Raw genomic sequence first — 20563 nt, forward strand, 5'->3', positions numbered from 1 at the left:
CAGTTTTGTTCTTCTTTCTCAAATTTGCTTTGGCTATTCAGCGTCTTTTGTGGTTCTATACGAATTTTAGGATTGTTTGTTCTATTTCTGTGAAAAATGTCACTGGAATTTTGTTAAGAATTTTATTGAGTTAGTAGATTGCTTTGGGTAGTACGGACATTTTAACAATATTCTTCCAATCCATTAGCACAGGGTATCTTTTTATTTGTGTTGTGTTCAGTTTCTTTCATTAACATTTTGTACTTTTCAGTATACATGTCTTTCACCTCCTTGGTTAAATTTATTGCTAGGTATTTTATTCTTTTTGATGTAATTGTAAAAAAGATTGTTTTCTTAGTTTATTTTTCTGATAGTTCATTATTAGCATATAAAAATGTAAGAGAGTTTTTGCATTGATCCTGTATCCTGAAACGTTACTGAATTCATTTATTAGTTCTATCAGTTTTTTGGTAGAGTCTTAAGGGTTTTCTACATATTGTATTATGTCATCTGTAAATAGTGAGTTTTAGTTCTTTCTTTCCAATTTGGATGCCTTTTATTCCATTTTCTTGCTTAATTGCTCTAGTTAGGACTTTCAATACTATGTAGAATAAAAGTGGTGGAAGTGGGCATCCTTGTCTTGTTCCTGATCTTAGAGAAAAAGCTTTTAGCATTATACTGTTGAATATGATGTTAGCTGTAGGTCTGTCATATATGGTCTTTGTTATGTTGAGGCATGTTTCCTCTATCCCCACTTTGTTGAGAGTTTTTATCATGAATGGACGTTGAATTCAGTCAGATGTTTTTCTGCATCTAATGAGATGATCGTATGATTTTTACCACTCATTTTGTTAATATGGACATTGAAACATCCTTGCATACCTGATATAAATCCCACTGGATCCTTTTAATGTATTGTTGAATTTGGTTTGCTAATATTTAGTTGAGGATTTTTACATCTGTGTTCATTAGGGACATTAGCCTGACATTTTCTTTTCTTGTGGCATCCTTGTCTGGTTTTGGTATCAGGGTAATGCTGGCCTCATACATTGAGTTTGGAGGAGTTCCCCCCTCTTCTGTTTTTTGGAAGAGTTTGAAAAAGGGTTGGTATTATTTCTTCTTAGAATGTTTGATAAAATTCACCAATGAAGCCACTTAATCCTGAACTTCTGTTTGTTGGGGAGTTTTTGATTACTGATACAATCTTGTTACTAGTAATCGGTCTGTTAAGATTTTCTGTTTCTTCACAGCTGCCTTGAAAGGTTGTATGTTTCTAGTAATTTATCCATTTCTTCTAGATCATCCAATCTGTTGGTGTATAATTGTTCGTATTGGTCTCTTCTAATCTTTTGTATTTCAGTGGTATCAATTATAATTGATTATATTTTATAATTGATACCACTTTCATTTCTGATTTTATTTATTTGAGTCCTCTTTTTTCTCTTGGTGTGTCTAGCTAAAGTTTTGTCAATTTTGTTTATCTTTCCAAAAAGCAGCCCTTAGTTTCCTTGATCTTTTTTATTGTCTTTTTAGTCTCTATTTCATTTATTTTTGCTCTGATCTTTGTTATTTCCTTTTACTAACTTTGGTCTTTGTTTGTTCTGCTTTTTCTAGTTCCTTGAGGTATATAGTTAGGTTGTTTGAGACTTTTCTTGTTGTGTGAGGTATGCATTTATAGCTATGAACTTCCCCCTTTAACTGCTTTTGCTGCAACCCATAAATTTTGGTATGTTCTGTTTCTTTCTCTTTTTTTTGGTCTCAATGTATTTTCAATTTTTATCTTTATTTTTGGCTGCATTGGGTCTTCATTGCTGCATGCAGGCTTTCTCTAGTTGTGCCACGTAGGAGCTACTCTTCATTGTGGTTCACGGGCTTCTCGTTGCAGTGGCTTCTTTTGTTGCAGATCACAGGCTCTAGGTGCACGAGCTTCAGTAGTTGCAGCACATGGGCTCAGTAGTTGTGGCACACGGGCCCTGGAGCGTGCAGGCTTCAGTAGTTGCAGCACGTGCACTCAATAGTTGCAGCACGTGGGCTCTAGAGTGCATGGGCTTCAGTAGTTGTGGCACATAAGCTTAATTGCTCCACGGCATGTGAGATTTTCCTGGACCAGGGATCGAACCAATGTCCCCTTCATTGGCAGGCAGATTCTTAACCACTGTGCCACCAGGAAAGTCCCTCAAGGTATTTTTTTTCTTTTGACTTCTTTGACCCATTGATTGTTCAGTAGTATCTTGTTTAATCTCTACATATTTTTGCATTTTCCAGTATTCTTCGTGTAACTGATTTCTAGTTTTATACTGCTGTGGTCAGAAGAGATGCTTGATATGACTTCTCCTAAATTTATTAAGACTTGTTTAGTGGCCTAACATATGATTTATCCTGGAGAATGTTCCATGTGTACTTGAGAAGAATGTATATAGTGCTGCTTTGGGATGGAATGTTCTGTATATCTGTTAAGTTCACCTGATCTAATTTGTCATTTAAGGCTGTGGTTTCTTCATTGATTTTCTGCCTAGATGATCTATCCATTGACATAAGTGGGGTATTAAAGCCTCCTACCATTATTGTATTGTTGTCTATTTCTCCCTTTAGGTCTTTAATATATGCTTTTTACATTTAGGTGCTACTATGTTGGGTGTACAAATATTATGTCCCCTAGTTGGATTGACCTCTTTATCATTTTGGAATGCCCTTGTTTGTCTCTCATAATATTCTTTGTTTTAAAGTCTATTTTGCCTGATATAAGTATAGCTACCCCTGCTTTTGTTGTTGTTTTCATTTGCATGGAATATCTTTTTCCACTGATTCATTTTCAGTCTGTGTGTGTCTATAAATCTGAAGTGAGTCTCTTGTAGACAGTATATAGATGGGTCTTGTTTTTCTTAATCAATTCGTCCACTCCATGTCTTTGATTGGAGAATTTAGTTCATTTACACTTAAAGTAATTATTGATAAGTAGGAACTTATGGCCACTTGTTCATTGTTTTCTGGTTGTTCTGTAGTTCCTCTCTGTTCTCATCTTCTCTTCCTCTCCTCCTTTGTGGTTTGATGACTTTCTTTACTGGTAGACTTAAATTCCTTTATCTTTTATATATCTACTACAAAATTTTGCCTTGTGTTACCATGAGGCTTACATATAACAACTTATATCTGTAGGAGTCTTAAGTCAATAGCAGTTTAAGACTGATCTCATTTTAAAGCTCTACATTTTTACTCTATTCCAACCAACCAACTTCTATGTTTTTGATATTACATTTATATTTTTTATCTTGTGTTACTTAATTATTGTAATCAGTTATTTTTACTTTTGTCTTTTAACCTTCATACTAGCTTTAAAATTGATTAACCCTTTTCTGTATTTATCTTTCCAGTGAGATTCATTCTTTCATATATTTTCTTGTTACTAATTAATACAGTTTCTTTTCAGCTTAAAGAAGTCCCACTAACATTTTTATAAGACCAGTTTAGTGGTATTACACTCCTTTAGTTTTTGCTTCTCTGGAAAACTCTTTATCTCTCCTTTAATTCTGAATGATAACACTGTCAGGTAGAGTATTCTTTGTTGGAAGTTTTTTTTTTTTTTTTTTCTTTTCTTTCAGCACTGTGAAAGAGTGCCATTCCCTTCTGGCCTACAAAATTTCTGCTGTAAAATCTGCTGATAATCTTATGAAGATTCTCTTGTATGTAGCAAGTTGGCTTTCTCTTACTGCTTTTAAGACTCTCTCCTTATCTTTAAGCTTTGACATTTTAAGAAAATGTGTCTTGGTGTGGATCTCTTTGGGTTCCTCTTATTTGGAACTCTCTAGCCTTCTTGTATCTGATTGCTGTTTTCTTCCTCAATTTAGGGAACTTTTCAGCTATTGTTTCCTCAAACAATTTTTCTGCCCCTTTCTCTCTTCTCCTTCTGGGAGCCCTATAATGTGAATGTTACCCTATTTGATGGTTTCCTAAGTCCTTAAACTATCTTTTTCATTTTTTTCCCCTCATGCTGCTCTGATAGGGAGAATTCCACTGCCTTGTCTTCAGGTTAGCTGATTATTTCTTCTACTTTATTTAGTCTCTTGCTGAACCCTCTAGTGTACTTTTCAGTTGTTATTATATTCTTCAGCTCTGTGACTTCTGTTTGATACCTTATGTTTTCCAACTCTTTGTTGAAGTTCTGTGTTCATTTATTTTACTCCCCTGTTTGTTGAGCATCTTCATAATCATTACTTTTAACCCTTTATCACATAAATTACTTATCTCCATTTTATTAAGCCTTTTTTCCCCCTGAGCTCTTATCTTGTAATTTTGTTTGGAACATATTCCTCTGTTCCTTTGTTTTCTTGACTCCCTATGTGCAGTAGATAAAACCACCACTTCTCTCAGTCCTAAAGGAATGGCCTTGTGTAGCAGATGAAAGTTGTTCAACCCTGCCTTAGCCTTTGGTTTCCTCTCAAACCTTTGTGATTGTCCAAGCACCTATTATATTGTTAATAGCTCCCAGTAGTTGAGGGTGTGCCAAGACCTGTCCATGTCCCAGGGGGAGGTTCTCACTACCTAGATTCAGGCTGATAGGAAGCCAGATCCTCAGGCAGCAGCTTTTAATACTATGGAAATATATGGAGTCCTGTGGGACTCCCAAGTGTAAACCCTGTTGGCTCCCAGAGCCAGGAAATCTGGAGGTATCCCTGGGTGGCAAAAAAGCTGTGGCTCCAGACAAGGTATAAGCTGTTTTTTGGGAGATACCAGCCAGCTGGAGCAAGGCAGAGGGAGAGCACCAGGATGGCATCCATGGCCTGTATCCCTTGAGAACTTCGTAGGCCACTCGCTGTGTGCCAAATTTGAAGCCTGCTTCTCAGGCCAAAGCTCCAGGACAAGTAAAGAGGCCAACTTCACAGAAAGACTGGGGTGAGGGTATATTTCAGTCTTCTCTGTGTGCAGTGTTCTGCCAAGAACCGTCTCTGTGATAGCCACAGTCCTGTGGGGCCCAGGAATGCAAGCCCCCCTGGCCATCACAGCCAGCCAGTCAAGGGCCGTCTCTTGGGCAGAAGCTGCAAAAAGTGAGGACTGGATATAAAAACCAGGGTACCAGACATGTGTAAAGCTCCCCTCTGGGAGACACTGGCACTCTGGAGCATGGCAATGAGAGAACTTGAAGATAGTACCCCTCTCCCAGACCTCTGGAAAATATTGACAGCCCCCAGAAGTGTGATTAATCAGAAGCCTGTCCCTCAGGCTGCAGCCATGATTTTTTATAGGTCTCCTGCACAGACTGAACTCCTGGGTCTGTTGCCTCTTGCCATTCTCTGGGGATGGTAGCTATTTAAGAACTCTTTCTCCATTGATTATTGTCCTGTGGGACCCACTGGCATAGGCCCCACGGCTACCAGAGTCAGGCAGTGTAGAGGTGCTTGCTGGCAGCAGCCACAAAAATTGGGGCACCGGATTTTTCTGGTGACACTGATTCTTATAGTCCTATGGGACCAGGAACACAAGCTACCCTGGCCTCCAGAGCTAGGCGATCAAGAGGTGTTCTCCAGGCAGTGGCCAGCAAAATAAGGGCATCAGATGCATGTGAAAGCTCTCACCCGAGGGACAGTTATGCTCTGGAGCATGGCAAAGGGAGAGCATGAAAATAGCACTTGCCAGTCTCTGTCCCCGGAATGTCCTAGCCAGCTCCCAGATGTGCACGTCAAAGTAGATGCCTGCCCTCAGGAAGGCTGATGCTTCAATTCAAGCAGGTGAGCCTTCTTCCCTTTATGTCTGGGTGTGATATGCTGCTTCTAAGCTGGGCCCCGGGATTGCTGAGTTTGAGCACACCAACCTTTTAAGAGCCATTTTTCAGATCACTGCAGTTTGGGTCTTGGGACATAAGCCCCAGTGGTTATCAAAATTAGATTGTGGCTTGTCTTTCAGGTGTAGGTCTTAAAAGTTGGGGTGCCTGATGTGGGGTTCCAACCCTTCACTTCTCATCAAGAAGCTCCAGGTTGTGAGTTCTCTTCCAATTTGGGGCCCGCCAGGGGTGGGGTTTATGGTGAGTTTGTGTTCCAGCCTCTCCTGCCCTCTTCGATGTGATTTTCTTGCTTGCCTGATGTGTAGTCATCACTCAGCCAGCCTTTAGGTTTTTTTTAAGAGGAATTTTCCATATGTAGCTGTAGACTCAGTGTGTCTGTGGGAAAAGGTGAGTTCAAGATCTTCAAGATGGGGTTCGCCATCTTGAACCGGAATCTCCACCCTAAACTAAGTTTCTTGATAGTGGAATCATATGCAGGCTCTATTTTTTATTCAAAATACACAGCATAGTGCTTTCCCAGTGGTACACGTAAATAAGGATTGACTACGTGAATAATGGAATAAATATGCTCAAATATCTGTCAGTGTTGTGAGAAAGGGCATTCATTCATGCTACAGTTACTGAGTGCTTACTATGTACTGATAAGCATTTTTCTATGTCCTGGGGAGGTAGCAATCAACACAAAAAAGTCTGTGTCTTCAGAGAACTCAGAGTCTAGTGAAGAAGACAGACAAGGAACAAAATACATAATGATAAGTAGTGATAAATGCTATGAAGAGAAACCAGGGTAAGAGCACAGTAGAGCAGCTTAGGGATGCTATTTTAGATCAGGGTAGAGTGGGGAGATTTGTAGAAATCTTGAAGGCTGTGACAACTGGATTTTTATGAGTGTGATGGAAAACCTACCAAGTCTTTTCTCTGAAAACAATGTCAATAGGCCATAGGGTAATCAGTTACCTCCTTGGGTCTGTGGCAGAGACTCCTGCTTGTCCCCAGTATTCACCATCCCCCTCTTGAGTAACAGTGGCTGAAGTTTAACTAGTTACATAGACACATAAGTAAAGATGACATATTCAAGGCTCTCTTGCAGGCCATCTAAGGTTTCAACCTAAAAATATTTATACTTGCCTTATAACTGGTTTCTTTAGGTGGTTTAAACCTTTTTTTCTTTTATTTCTTGACTCATTTAGACTAATTTCCTTGCAGGCAGACAAGGGACTACATTTTCTATCCTTTTGAACATGGACAGCCAAACACTGTTCTGTAAATGGTAGGCATTCAATAAACTTTTCAGCAAATCTGAAAACCAAAATGACTCTTACGAAGGTTCAAAGTATATAAAAACAGTTCTCATTTAAAATGACATACACCAAAAGAATATGAAAATATGCATTTATTACCAACAAAGTAGCATTTCCCACAGAGTTTTTTTCCAATTACACACACACACAGACACACACACACACACACACACACACACACAATAGCAGGACAAAATTACACTTTTTTTTTTTTCACTGCACTGCACAGCTTGCAGGATCTTACTTCCCCGACCAGGGATTGAACCCGGGCCCTCGTCAGTGAAAGCGTGGAGTCCTAATCACTGGACCACCAGGGAATTCCCTCAAATTATATTCTTTTACACACTAAAGATTCATACTCCAAAGAAAATAAGCACATGTCCAAAAGACAGTTAGAAAGCAGCAAGAAATCTTTCCTTTTACTTAATGCTAAAAACCTTTTAATTTCTCTCCTTATGCAAATCAATGAAGATTTTGTCATTAAAAATACTTGCTTGTCACCTTAGGGTTTTAAATATTTTATTCATCAAATCAGACTGTTACTTGAAGTTTTTACAATTTGTATGTAATTAAAATCAACTTTTACAGAAAATATGTGAAGCTTCAAGTGGCTGAGACTAATGTGCTAGACTTACTATTCTTCACAGGTCAACATTCAATGTAAAAACCAAATATTTGTCCACTAGAAAGAGAGAAATGCTTATAAACAAGGTATGGAATAATTATTGGCATATGTAAACTGAAAGGTAGTTGACCATTTTATTTTCAAACACACCTAATCTTCAAACTTCTTTTTCACATTGATAATCATTTTGCAGAAATAAGATGACTGGCACTAACTCGGACAATAAACAAACTACACCAAGCACATATTAGTAAAGATACTTTGGTGGAAAACGAAGTATTAAACAACAAAAACATTTGGTAACAACATCCATTTACTAATATGTTACCAAGGTTTTCAAGGTTTACATGAGCTGTTTGCACTAGTAAAAATGTTATTTTAAAATATTTTCATAGTATATGCATTAGACTTAGTTTAAGAGGGGAAGGCTCTTTTAAAAATTTTATGAAGAAAAAAATAGCTTTTTAAAGAGAAAATGTCCAAGTAAGAGGTTTATTTTTTGACCTAACAAGAATAATTTCAGTGGCTATTTAAGAACATACAAAACCCAAACTGACTGCAATTCTTCAACTTAGTCAAGCTGCCAAGTCAAAAAAATAATTCTGTTATTACCGGCACAGATCCAGTCCATTGTTCAAAGATATGTCCTTGATCTAGTCCGTTATTTTACAATATTTAAAAGAATAGAATTTTTTTTGGCACTGTTAATATAATGCAGAGATAAACAAATGATTTTCTCATCTAATTCTTTCACGTTGAAAGAACAGTTTAAACTAGATTTTCTAAGATAATGGGGTAGGATCAACACTAAGTTTTAGGACCTATATAAGCTTAGATTCTAAAAACATTATGGTTTTAAACAAATCAATACTTTTCCTCACTCTTTACATTAACACTGAGAAATTTCAAATATAAACTGTAGAAACCAGTATATGAAATCTTAAGAAAAATCTTACTAAAAATAATTAAGAAAATGCTTTAGAAATTTAAGATGTAAAATACAATTGACTTTAAATTAAAAAAAGGAAAAAACCACCAAAACCCAAAAAACCTCACCCACATTTTACAGGGTTATTCTTTAAAAACCCTTGGCACTTGATTTTTATTCTCTGTCAATCTTTTGGTTGCATTTTTTGCATCATCTAGTGGCCACCTTGTGGCATTTCAAAGAAGTCCTGCTACCATTTTTGAACCCCAATACTTTTCCCTTCTTTGAGATACCAATATAGTATCAAGTTTCATAAAACTTTTTTTAAAGGCTCATAAAATTCCATTTCCTAGTGGAGATAAGGTATCTTTTTAATAGGAAGAAATGAATAGATTTGCCATAAATTATTACTATACATTAGACTAGACATTTCCATATCAAATTTTAAAAATTAAATATAACACTGGGAAAAACTGTGGCTTAAGCTGTAGAGTCATCTTTAGACTCTAAAAGTAATTAAAACTACTTTGCAAGTAAAGCTCAGGGTTACCATGTCAATTAAACTTCTTGTAATTGATAAGCCCTTCCACTGTACCTTTGATTTGAGTGGCAAATACTTTTAAAAATGGGGACCCAATGACTTATGGTCAGAGTGCTAAGGACTCAAGAAGACTTAATTTTTACTACCAGATGATGTTCCACAAAAAGAAGTTATTATGGTCTCTTTTCATCGACCCATTTGTATCTAATAGTGGGTTTCCAAAAATAACTGATCTTTTAGTCTTAATGAATCTCCTAACTTTTATTCAGTTGAGCCACACTTATATACAGGATTTAACAGAAAAGTCCCAAAGTTCTTGCCCTTTACTTTTATTGAGAAGGCTGAGTGAATGTAATACGGCGCCGCCTCCTTTGGAAAGCCTTTAAATTCCATCTGTTTGGTTCTAGCATATGAGGACCATTGTAGACAAATAACACCGTCATCTTTTCATTGTAAGGAAGATTTTGCAGGAGCTGTAAGTGTTAAAACAAACCGTCATATAATGCTTTCCGTTAAGAAGCACAACTTTCCAACCTTACATGTGTGTAGTCAAATATTTTATTTGTAATATGAATGAAACTCTTAAGTTCTCAATTCAATATACACCCTGCCCGACTGTGATCTTCATTTGAATTAGCGCATCTGAAGCGCGGCCTAAGGAATCATCAACATGCCTTGGGAGCCCTCTATATTCATAGGCCAAATGGGATCATACAACTTCCTAGGTTGACCCTGGAAAAGTGTGTCCTCCAGAATTTTCCTAGGATACTTTCACTCTTTTATCCACAAAACACTTCTCAAGCAACTTCTGTGGTGAGGCACTGTGATAGATTCGTAGCCTGAAAAGTGTATGTAACAGGGAGGTTTGGTTTATAGGCCAACATGTTTGGTAAACAATAGGGAATTAACAGATCTAGCTACTCCACAGGGTATCTGCTGGAAAAAGAAGACAGATTATACTATTCAATAAAAAACTGAATTTAAGATAGGATTTCCAATGAAATTTTTCATTGAACACTTTAGTTAAAAAAATCTGATTACATTAATAAATACATCTTTGATTACTGTACATCAGTTTTATAATTGACTCACAAAAGAAAATTTCCCATTGTAATGGTCCTAGCTTATGGAAACTTCTCTGTGAAGATAATTCTTTTTCTTTCTCCAAAGTTAATATATGAACAGAAGATCATGGGGTACTTAGGACTGCCTCTGGGCCAAGTCAGTGGCAGTGGTGAATTAAAAAAGGGCAGAGCACAGCACCAAAACAGACCTTTCTGGAGAAATGAGAAGGACCAGCGTTCTAGGGTTTATATTCTCCTGTCATTTTTTAGTGCTAAAAGAGGAACTTCTTTAGAGGAAGAATAAGTGCCAAAAGCATGGAGGAAATCTCAGTTCTAGACCATAATACTATGCCTCCTATGTTTCTTCCTCTGACAACCTCTAACAAGGTTTCTGATTAAGTATGTCACTGGAACTTGTCCCCTTTAATAATATAAATATTACTATAATCTTTTTAGTTCTATTTTGGGAGTGTTCCTGCTCATATTTACATACTGGGCCAAAATCTGCTACATGTTTTAGCCACGAGGGACTTCTGAGTATGAGTATTTTTAGGTTACTTATTACCTACCTTTGGTGTAATAAAGAAATACTGAGATGTGTTTTCTTTACAAGCAGTATTTACAACCATTTCAAACACTCTCCGTTCATTGATTGGGTCCATTCCCTAAACAATGACAATAATGATTAGATTTAAATCTATTACAAGATACAGTGAAACCCAATAAAAGAATAAGCTATACCTGATTGATTTCATCAACTACTCTGAATGGACATCTATTAAGCTCCTGAAGTGCCATCAAGTATAACATGGTAGAAACGCTTCTTTCACCTCCACTTTGATGATGAGGAGTTAATTCATGTAGTTGAGTGCTACTGCGAAATTTGACTCTGATTCGAATTCCATATTTATCATAGTCTTCCTATAAAACATTTAAAAAGTTGATGAAAGGTGAGAATTTTCTCTGGTAATTCCATACATTTTTTTGAAAATAGACTGAATCAATCAATTATAAGAGTAAAGAACTTAAAACCTCATGATATTAGTTTTATCTAAATAGATCCTTGGAGACCTCTAGAGCTTGCAGAGAGTAAGTGGTTCTAATATTTTACTGTTTCAGTTTATTTATAAAATACGGTTTTAAACCATTCTGCTTTATAGAATGGTTCTGAGGATTAAACAAGATAAACCTAGAAGTGCTTGGCACAGTGTCTGGTACATAGAAAGTATATTATAAATTATATGTTATAACACATCCCTTCCTTCTAACAAGCCCACACTATGTAGATGACAATTCTCATGGCAGGTCTAATATCTTACTAAAACTTAAAGTGAAATGATGTTTGCTATCCTTATGTCTCACACTAAGCAGATAAAGGAGTCATGGGGCAAAGTTCCTAAGGGGAAATAAAGGTGCTACCTTGCTTTATAAGGGAAAAATTTCAACATTTACAAAATTAGAACCCTAAAATAAGCTTCATGTATCTACCATCAACTAGTCTCAACTATGATCAATACATGACCAATCTTGTTTCATCTATAACTCCACCCACTCCTCTTTCCCAATTATTTTGAAGCAGATCCTAGTTCATCTCTTTACACATTTCTTTTTTATATGTATTTTTTTTTGATGTGGACCATTTTTTGAAGTCTTTATTGAGTCTGTTACAATATTGCTTCTATTCTATGTTTTGGCTTTTTGGCTGAGAGGCATGTGGGATCTTAGCTCCCCGACCCAGGGCCTGAACCCACACCCCCTATACTGTAAGGCAAAGTCTTAACCACTGGACCACCAGGGAAGTCCCTCTTTACACACTTCTTTTTTTTTTCAAATTAATTAATTAATTTATGGCTGTGTTGGGCCTTCGTCTCTGTGCGAGGGCCTTCTCTAGTTGTGGCAAGCTGGGGCCACTCTTCATCGCGGTGCACAGGCCTCTCGCTATCGCGACCTCTCTTGTTGCGGTGCACAGGCTCCAGATGCGCAGGCTCAGCAGTTGTGGCACACAGGCTCAGCCGCTCCGCGGCATGTGGGATCCTCCCAGACCGGGGCTCGAACCCGTGTCCCCTGCATCGGCAGGCAGACCCTCAACCACAGCGCCACCAGGGAAGCCCCTACACATTTCTTAATGGAAATCTTATTTTATCCACAACTGCAATGCATGAATGTAGCTCAAGAAATTAGTACCAAATTTCTAAATATTTTTATTCTTGTGAACTCAAATTTTTGATCAAAAGGAAACCACTGATACTATACTATGTTTCAGTTATGTTTACCAATTTGTTTATGACTCTTCGTTTATGACTCTTCAAACGAGTAGTAAATTCAAAAAGCAATGCATTTGCTTACCACACCTGAGTAACCATTACTTAGACTGGATATGAAAAGACTTTGTAAGGTATTAGTCACTAATCTCCAACGTCACCAAAAAAAAAAAAAAAATGAGCCTGATGGAATCCCATATATGGTCTTTTCCTTCCTTAGGACAATTTTTTTGTAAGCAAAATTTTCACAGATATAACTTTAGAGTAAATAAACAATTTACATGTACTTTTAGCATATAATTAAAATTACTTGCCAGGAAACATTTCAAATGCAATTTTACCTCATTTTCTGTATGGAGATCAATTTCACCAGCACACTGCATGGAACTAAAAAAATTGCTAAATTTTTCATTAATTTTTTCTACCAGCTCTTTTAAAGGATTCAGCCACCTTTCTTTTACCTGCAAGTAAAGGCAATATAAAAACACAATTTAAAAAGTGTCCTTGCATTGATACAAAACTTTATATAAAACAAAGTTAATATCAATATCAATCTGGTCATGAGAACATACGCTTCTAAGAAAAAATGCAATGTATCATTTCATTTTGCATTATCCTACATTCCCATATGATAATGGTAAGCACATGAGAAAAAGAAAACGGTTGAATAATTACCTGTGAAATGTTTTCCCTATATTTATCCAGTTCAACATTCTTTATCTTTAGTTCCTCAGTTAATTGCTCTATTTCTTCTTCTCTTTTTGTGTACTCCTCAACAACCTGGCAGAAAAAAAATCTTTAAGATTAATCTACCAAAGGATAAAATTATAGAAAATTTTGCATCAATTAAAACATTAACTGAAAATGCCACTTTTGTTGCATTGTTTGTATGCAGTTAATTTATGTTCTTGTAACATACTGAAAATGCCATTTTTTATCCTTGAAAAAATAGACATTGCAGTATTTCAGGTTAGCCCAAGTATTCTTTTTATAAAGAAAAGGCACAGAACACTGTGTTCCTTAGGAAGAATCTATTTAAAATTCTAATAGATTCAGAATCTGGCATTTAAAAGCACATTGTTCCTGCTGTCTAGCTTATTATTACCAAGAGCTCCAGTACAGAGTGGGAGGCAAGTACTGGAGGGAAGTGTGTGTGTGTGTGTGTGTGTGTGTGTGTGTGTGTGTGTGTGTGTGTGTGTGTGTGTGTGTGTGTGTGTGTGTGTGCGCGTGCGTGCGCGCGCACGTGCGTTTCTGTTTGGGGCAGGGTGTGGTGACGGTGGTGGCTGCAGTGGGCATTAGGGAAAGAGGCATACTGTAGGATTCAGTCCTGTGAAGCAAGAAGCTCTTGATCTTTCTTCAGTTAATAAAGCATCAATTTCATCCAAGGTGTTTGGAAGATCTTGGAAAGCCTAAAGAAGAAAAAAATTGTCCATTATTATAGATAGTACAGTGAAAATAGTTCAAATAGTTAAAAGAAAAATATTCTGCTGAGTTAGTAAGTATCTACTATGTGTTGAACAGCATGCTAGCACACAATAAGGAATCAAAGGAATTATAAACACGGCTTTTTGCTTTCAAAAAGCTTATACTTTAAAAGAAAACAAAATGTATATACTTAATAACACGGGCTAACACCTTAAGGCAATGTATTGATGCTGAGTATTAAAATAAGCAGTACATATCATACAGGTTATGGAATTCAGAGAAAGGAAGTATCAGTTCATGCTACAGGAGCTACAAGAGAGTAAGAGGATTCAGGCCCAGATTCCATCTCTGGGCCTTAAAGCAAATGGCTAGGGAAAAGTAAGGCAGAGGGGAGACAGGAGCTTGGAAAAAAGAATGAGCACTGCATACCATGGGGGGTGAGGAGTTGTGTCCATTTGGAATGGTGGGTACTTGCTGAATTGGTAGAATGGGTCCAGAATATGTGGGGCATTGAAAGAGAGCAAGAAGTTAGAACTTTATACTGTACTTGTGAAGAACTACAAAAGCATCCTAAGAATCCAATTACTTTGACAGTAGAATTTCACCACAGTACTATCTTCTGAGACCATGCCACAGAGACAAATTAGAGGAGATACTTTATTGTGGGGCGAGGCAAAGCAGTACATTGCTTTTTCACCACAACCTGCGAAAGTTTATGTACTACAATGTACAAAATGAATATTGAAACCTTGAAAAAGATCCTAACACACTGCATTAATCTAATATCTTAACCTGTCTTTTTTTCCCTAACCTTTTGGAAAGCAGTTCAACTTCTATAGGCCTTCAGATATTTGTTAAGTATATTTTTCTGAATCTGACCTGTCCATTGAGATTTGAACTCACGTGCCAAACACTTGGTATCTTCATTTGACTCTTTAATAGACAAATTTAAGATGGTGAAACACAAATCTTCAACTTCCTCACCTTCCCCACCAATTTGAGCAAACTGATTTGTCCTTCAATCTTTTCCATCTCAGTAAATGAACAAATTAAGGGGTTCTCTCTCTTACCCTTCAACTCAAATCCATTACCAAGTCCTGCTGGTTCTGTCATTAAAAGATACCTCAAGTCTGTAAACTGCTCTGTGTCTAATGCTTCCACCCTAATCCATGCCACAAAAATCTCTTGGCTGGTCCAAAGCAATAATCTTCTAAATGGTCTTTGTGCTTCCATTCTGGTATCCCTACTTTATTTTCCATACAGCAGTTGGAGTGCTCTTTTACAAACTGAAGTTGTCCTACCTCTATAACTCTTCTGTTTAAAATTCTCCAGTGGGTTCCATCTCAAAATAGAGCCAAAATTCCTTCTATGGTGTATAAGGCCCTACAGGATCTGGCTTCTGCCCCCCTTTCTGCTTGGATTATAAATTGTAGCCCCACTGAGATTCTTTCTATGCTGAAACAGGCCAAGTATACTTCTGCCTCAGAAGCTTTGTATGAGCTGTTTCCTCTGCCTGGAATGCTTTTCCCTCAAACCTTCACTTGACTGATTTCTTCTCTTCATTCAAGACTCGTCTAAAATAGTATCTTCTCAAAGGAGCCTTCCCTGACACTCTAGCCCCTTACCTTGTTTTATTCTTCTTCGTAGTACCTCTTACTATCCCCGACATAATCTGTTTGCTTTTTGATTTGTCTTCCCCACCCTCCAGACTAGAATATAAATTTCAAGAGAGAAGAAAGTATGTGTGTTTTGTTCAGTGCATGTGATATATAGAAGGTAATCAATACATTTTTAATGAACACATGAACTATGTTCTAATCTTGTTTCTTTCAAAAACAGTACCATGTATCAAGGACAGAATCATGCTACTTTCTGGAAGAAAAAGTTAGTACAGATATTGTACTAGTATTTACTTATTTTATAAACACAATGTATTCTGGAGAAGGTTTATTTTTAGAAACAATAGCCCCTCAATTTTCTTACAAATGTCTACTAAATTCCTATTATGTATCCAAACAGATCCATTCTCCCTAGTTTCTGGGTCTGACAGCATAAAGCACAATCTTTGAGGATATGAAAATTATAATCCAAATAAGTTTTATTTCCAGTTCTATTTATATCTTTAGCAGACATTTCATTATCTACTGAAATAGATAACATTTGAAATTTAAAAAGCCACACAAATACCAGATATTTAAAATTTTATTTCTAATTTTACTTTGACATTATTCTAAGAGAGTAAGTATGTAGGCAAGGTATTATTCCTACCTGTCAGATAAAGCTTTGGGTCACAGGGCTACCTAATTAGTGGTAGAACTTGGAAGAAAGGGCAGCATCTTCTCATTTTACTAACTGAATGATATGTCAGAATATAAAATACACATAATGTAAAGAAAGAAAGGCTCTTTTTTTCCTTTCCTTAGCAACAGATGTCAGCCATAAAGATTCAGCTCCCACTCAACCGTAAATAAACACCCTGATTTCCAGGAAAACATTTTCATTTTGCCTACGTTTGTCTAAATATCACCTCTCTTTACTGTTCCTTATATATCAATTACTGGTACTATGTTTCCATGAAAAGCTATAACCCGTCTCCTGACCCTACCTATTAAAAAGGTGCTTGGGGAAAAAAGCTTTTTACTGGAAGAATGAATGTTATGGCATTAATAATTTTGCAAAATAATACCCATGTTTTAACAACTTTAGTATGAAGCACTAAGACTGACTGGTGTCCAAGTCTGAGTATAGTGAAGAAAATTCGTTGAGCAAAATTACTTTACATACATACTCAGTTTAAAAATGGTGGCGGGGGGGTGGGGAGATCTCATATTTTATGGCACATCGTGTTTTTCATGGCCCAGTACAATGCCTAACACACTTTAAGCTTACAAATAGCTGTCTGAAATATGTTAGCTTGTAGCGTTATATACTTTTTATACTTACTGTCTGATATTCTTGAGGAATGGTCTGCTCTGCACCCAGGTTACATACTTGCCTGGCTCGCTTCATAAGTTCCCTGCATTTCTGCAATAATCTCTGTCTACTTTCATCCAACTCGATGAAATGTTGCTAATACAAGAAAAAGAAATATTTTGAAAATTTGTATGTTACTGTTAAGTCAGAGGGCTATTTTATTAAACCACCACATTATATCAAATATATTATTGAATTTTGATTGTGATAAGCAAATCATCTGAAAACATATCTCAAACCATGACTGATTTTATTGTAAAGGTTAAATTTGAACTTAAACTTCACAATATATCGGGACATTAATAATATGGCATTTCTTGAATCTGTAAGAGCTCTGAAATTTAAATTTAACTGCCTTTTTCTGAAAGTTTAATTTAGCTATGTATAATTACACTCTAATAAAATTTGATATATACAGTATGTAGGCTTCATATCCAAATACTCAGCATTCAAATGTAAGCAGAACCTTTAAATAATGTTTGATAGTTTTCCAAGCACCTTTCAGGTAGCTATCATTTATTCATGGACCCATTCGTTCCTTCACCAAATAATTACTGAGAACCTATCAAATGTCAGTATTTTGTTATGCACTGAGCATACAGAAAGGTGAATAAGAAGGAAGATACACAAAGTCATTAATTACCATACAAGAAACAGCTACTATTTACTGAAAGCTTATGTGCTAGGTGCTTCACAGCACTGTATAGTATTATTATCCCCATTTTGCACATTAAAAAAGAAAGAGGAATTACACAAAGAGAGTATGTGTGTGGTGTGGGCAAGGGATGGAGGAAGGTCAGAGTGGCCACAGAAGCTATGTCAAGTGAATGATCTTAAAGGACAAATAAGAAATTACTAAGAGGGAGCAGCAGAAGGTATTCCCAGGATAGGTGATTTAAAACGTACAGGCCATGGAAGCCTCCAGGGCCTGCTTATTTAGGGAACAAGAAATTCAACGTGGCTGGAGAAGAGGTAAGCGTGTAAAAGATGAGCGTGGCAAGGTGGGCAAGAGCCAGGTGGCAAAAGTTTCATGTGGAACAAGAAGGGCATTGTGGAGGACATGGAAGCAACCTAAGTGTCCATCGTCGGATGAATGGATAAAGATGTGGCACATATATACAATGGAATATTACTCAGCCATAAAAAGAAACAAAATTGAGTTATTTGTAGTGAGGTGGATGGACCTAGAGTCTGTCATACAGACTGTTGTAAGCCAGAAAGAGAAAGACAAATACCGTATGCTAACACATATATATGGAATCTAAAAAAAAAAAATGGTCATGAAGAACCTAGGGGCAGGACAGGAATAAAGACACAGATGTAGAGAATGGACTTGAGGACACAGGGAGGGGGAAGGGCAAGCTGGGATGACGTGAGAGAGTGGCATGGACATATATACACTACAAAGTGTAAAATAGATAGCTAGTGGGAAGCAGCCGCATAGCACAGGGAGATCAGCTCGGTGCTTTGTGCCCACCTAGAGGGGTGGGATAGGGAAGGTGGGAGGGAGGGAGACGCAAGAGGGAAGAGATATGGGGATATATGTATATGTATAGCTGATTCACTTTGTTATAAAGCGGAAACTAACACACCATTGTAAAGCAATTATACTCCAATGAAGATGTTAAAAAAAGAGAAAAAAACAAAGGGCATCATGGGATGCCTTCTGTGTGCCAACCATGGTTATCACCCCCATCCTACACGGTAATTAATATAATCCTCATTACCATCTTAAAGAAATGTATTATCTCCTTTTTTATATGTGGTTCAGAGATAATTAAGTTGGAAATAGCAAATGAAAAAGAAAACAGGCCTTAGCTTGCTCTTTCCATCAAACTTTGGTCTGCACAAAAAGTACCAGAGCAGGGGTGAGATAGAGGGAAAATTTGTTAAACAGTATTGATGTCCCAGCCACAAGCCAGATCTAACAATTAAGACCTCTGGGGCCAAGGCTTGGACATTTGCATTATTAATAATGTCCTGAGGTAATTTTTATGCACACAAGTTTGACAGCAAAGAAAGTAAACTAAGACAAAAGTTAGTAAAAGTATATATATACTGGACTGATCTGAAAATGCAAGCAAGCCTTTATACTGATCAGTTAGTATCAATATAAAGTTTCCTTGAATGGATTCCTTGGCTCCTACACAGCAAGAGAAATAAAAGAAAACGAAAGACTCCCAGTCACCCTTACTCTGCTCTCTAGAGCCTATTATACTCAGGCAAATGCAAAACATGGGACAGCTAGACAGAACTAAACACTCCTCAAGTCTTCTCTTCCTACTTCCTATTCCTCTGGATCTTGCTAAAGTGAAGTATTAGAACATTATGGGAAAGAAATATTCCCAAGCTGAATATCTGGGGCTCTGGGCTTAGGACAAAAGCTCATTCAATAGTTTCCTTCTGTTTGGTGGCATGTCTGATAAAATCTTTATCAGAGGGCTTCCCCGGTGGTGCAGTGGTTAAGAATCCACCTGCCAATGTAGGGGACACGGGTTCGAACCCTGGTCCGGGAAGATCCCACATGCCGCAGAGCAACTAAGCCCATGCGCCACATCTACTAAGCCTGCGCTCTAAAGCCCGCGAGCCACAACTACTGAAGCCCTTGTGCCTAGAGCCCATGCTTCGCAACAAGAGGAGCCACCGCAGTGAGAAGCCCATGGACCACAACGAAGAGTAGACTCTGCTTGCCGCAATAAGAGAAAAGCCTGCGCGCAGCAATGAAGACCCAATGCAGCCAAAAAAAAAAAAGAGAGACAATGTTGTTTCTATACATACATGTTTGTGACACTATTCACATAGCACCTGTTCTTCCCCCACCCCATAATTCTTACTGAGTTTTTCTGCGGGGGTGGGGTGCAGAAAGAGTCCAATTATATAAGATAACACTGTAAATTCAGGCTAGTGAAAAGGGCTTATTTACATTTCTTCATAGAATCTAGCCTTTAACAGTTAAAAGGCCACAGAAACAGTTCATCTGTGTAAAACATAAGGGGAGAAAATGGCAAACTTACAAAATATCCCCCACCAACATCTCAGAAAAGATTACTCTGTAGGTACATACCCTGAAAGAAATGAATAAGTATTATCTTTTCTCTGAAAGTCTTTTGATAAAGTTCAATTGTTATGAAAGTTGTACAGAAATACCTTGACACTAAACAAGAAAAACCTTCTCTAAGAGGGCCCTCTAGTGGAAAAAATCAGATTGTTCACAGAATTTCTTACTGAATATATGTTGCACATAAACTTAACACAGTAAATATTCTACTTAATTTATTAAAATAAGAGTGAAACAAAATGAAAGCCATTTTGGTGTGAAAGGAATTAAACTATGTTCTAGGTAGCATAAACTTATGCTTAAAAACTGGTTGTAGATCAAAACATTTCTTCCTCAATTTTCCTTTCATATAAAGAAAAGAATCAAACTTCATTCCAATTTAATTGATTGCAAATTCAAATGTTAACCATAAGTTTTCGTTCATATTGGACTGCATATATATTTTAGAAATATGAAAAGTATTTAATCTTTTCTTTAAGCAGCTTAAAATTTTAACGTCGAATTTGAAGTTTAGAAATCAGTGGTCTTCACTGACGTTTTAATATACAAGCTTACAAATTCTATTTCAATCAATCTAATAGTAAACAGTGACAATAATACTATTTACTTGGGAAAGGATTTTTTCCCGCCAA

General features: G+C 37.0%; 1 protein-coding gene across 4 annotated transcripts in view; it reads right to left on the reverse strand.

The window, feature by feature from the left end:
* Nucleotides 1-9396: 9396 nt before the first annotated feature.
* SMC5 (structural maintenance of chromosomes 5) overlaps nt 9397-20563 on the reverse strand; it is a 110405-nt gene continuing 99238 nt past the window's right edge. For 3 of the 4 annotated variants that reach the window (XM_060154987.1, XM_060154985.1, XM_060154988.1), the window contains 8 exons: nt 16844-16969; nt 14330-14374; nt 13789-13884; nt 13151-13255; nt 12817-12936; nt 10956-11135; nt 10784-10879; nt 9397-9623 (listed from right to left, as the gene is read on the reverse strand). In XM_060154987.1, coding sequence (XP_060010970.1) covers nt 9480-9623; nt 10784-10879; nt 10956-11135; nt 12817-12936; nt 13151-13255; nt 13789-13884; nt 14330-14374; nt 16844-16969 — 912 coding nt within the window. In that variant the 3' untranslated portion in view covers nt 9397-9479. The remainder of the gene's footprint in view (nt 9624-10783; nt 10880-10955; nt 11136-12816; nt 12937-13150; nt 13256-13788; nt 13885-14329; nt 14375-16843; nt 16970-20563) is intronic. The other variant, XM_060154986.1, reaches the window with a different exon arrangement.

Source organism: Lagenorhynchus albirostris, chromosome 7 (genome assembly GCF_949774975.1).
Source record: "Lagenorhynchus albirostris chromosome 7, mLagAlb1.1, whole genome shotgun sequence".
Taxonomy (NCBI): Eukaryota; Metazoa; Chordata; class Mammalia; order Artiodactyla; family Delphinidae; genus Lagenorhynchus; species Lagenorhynchus albirostris.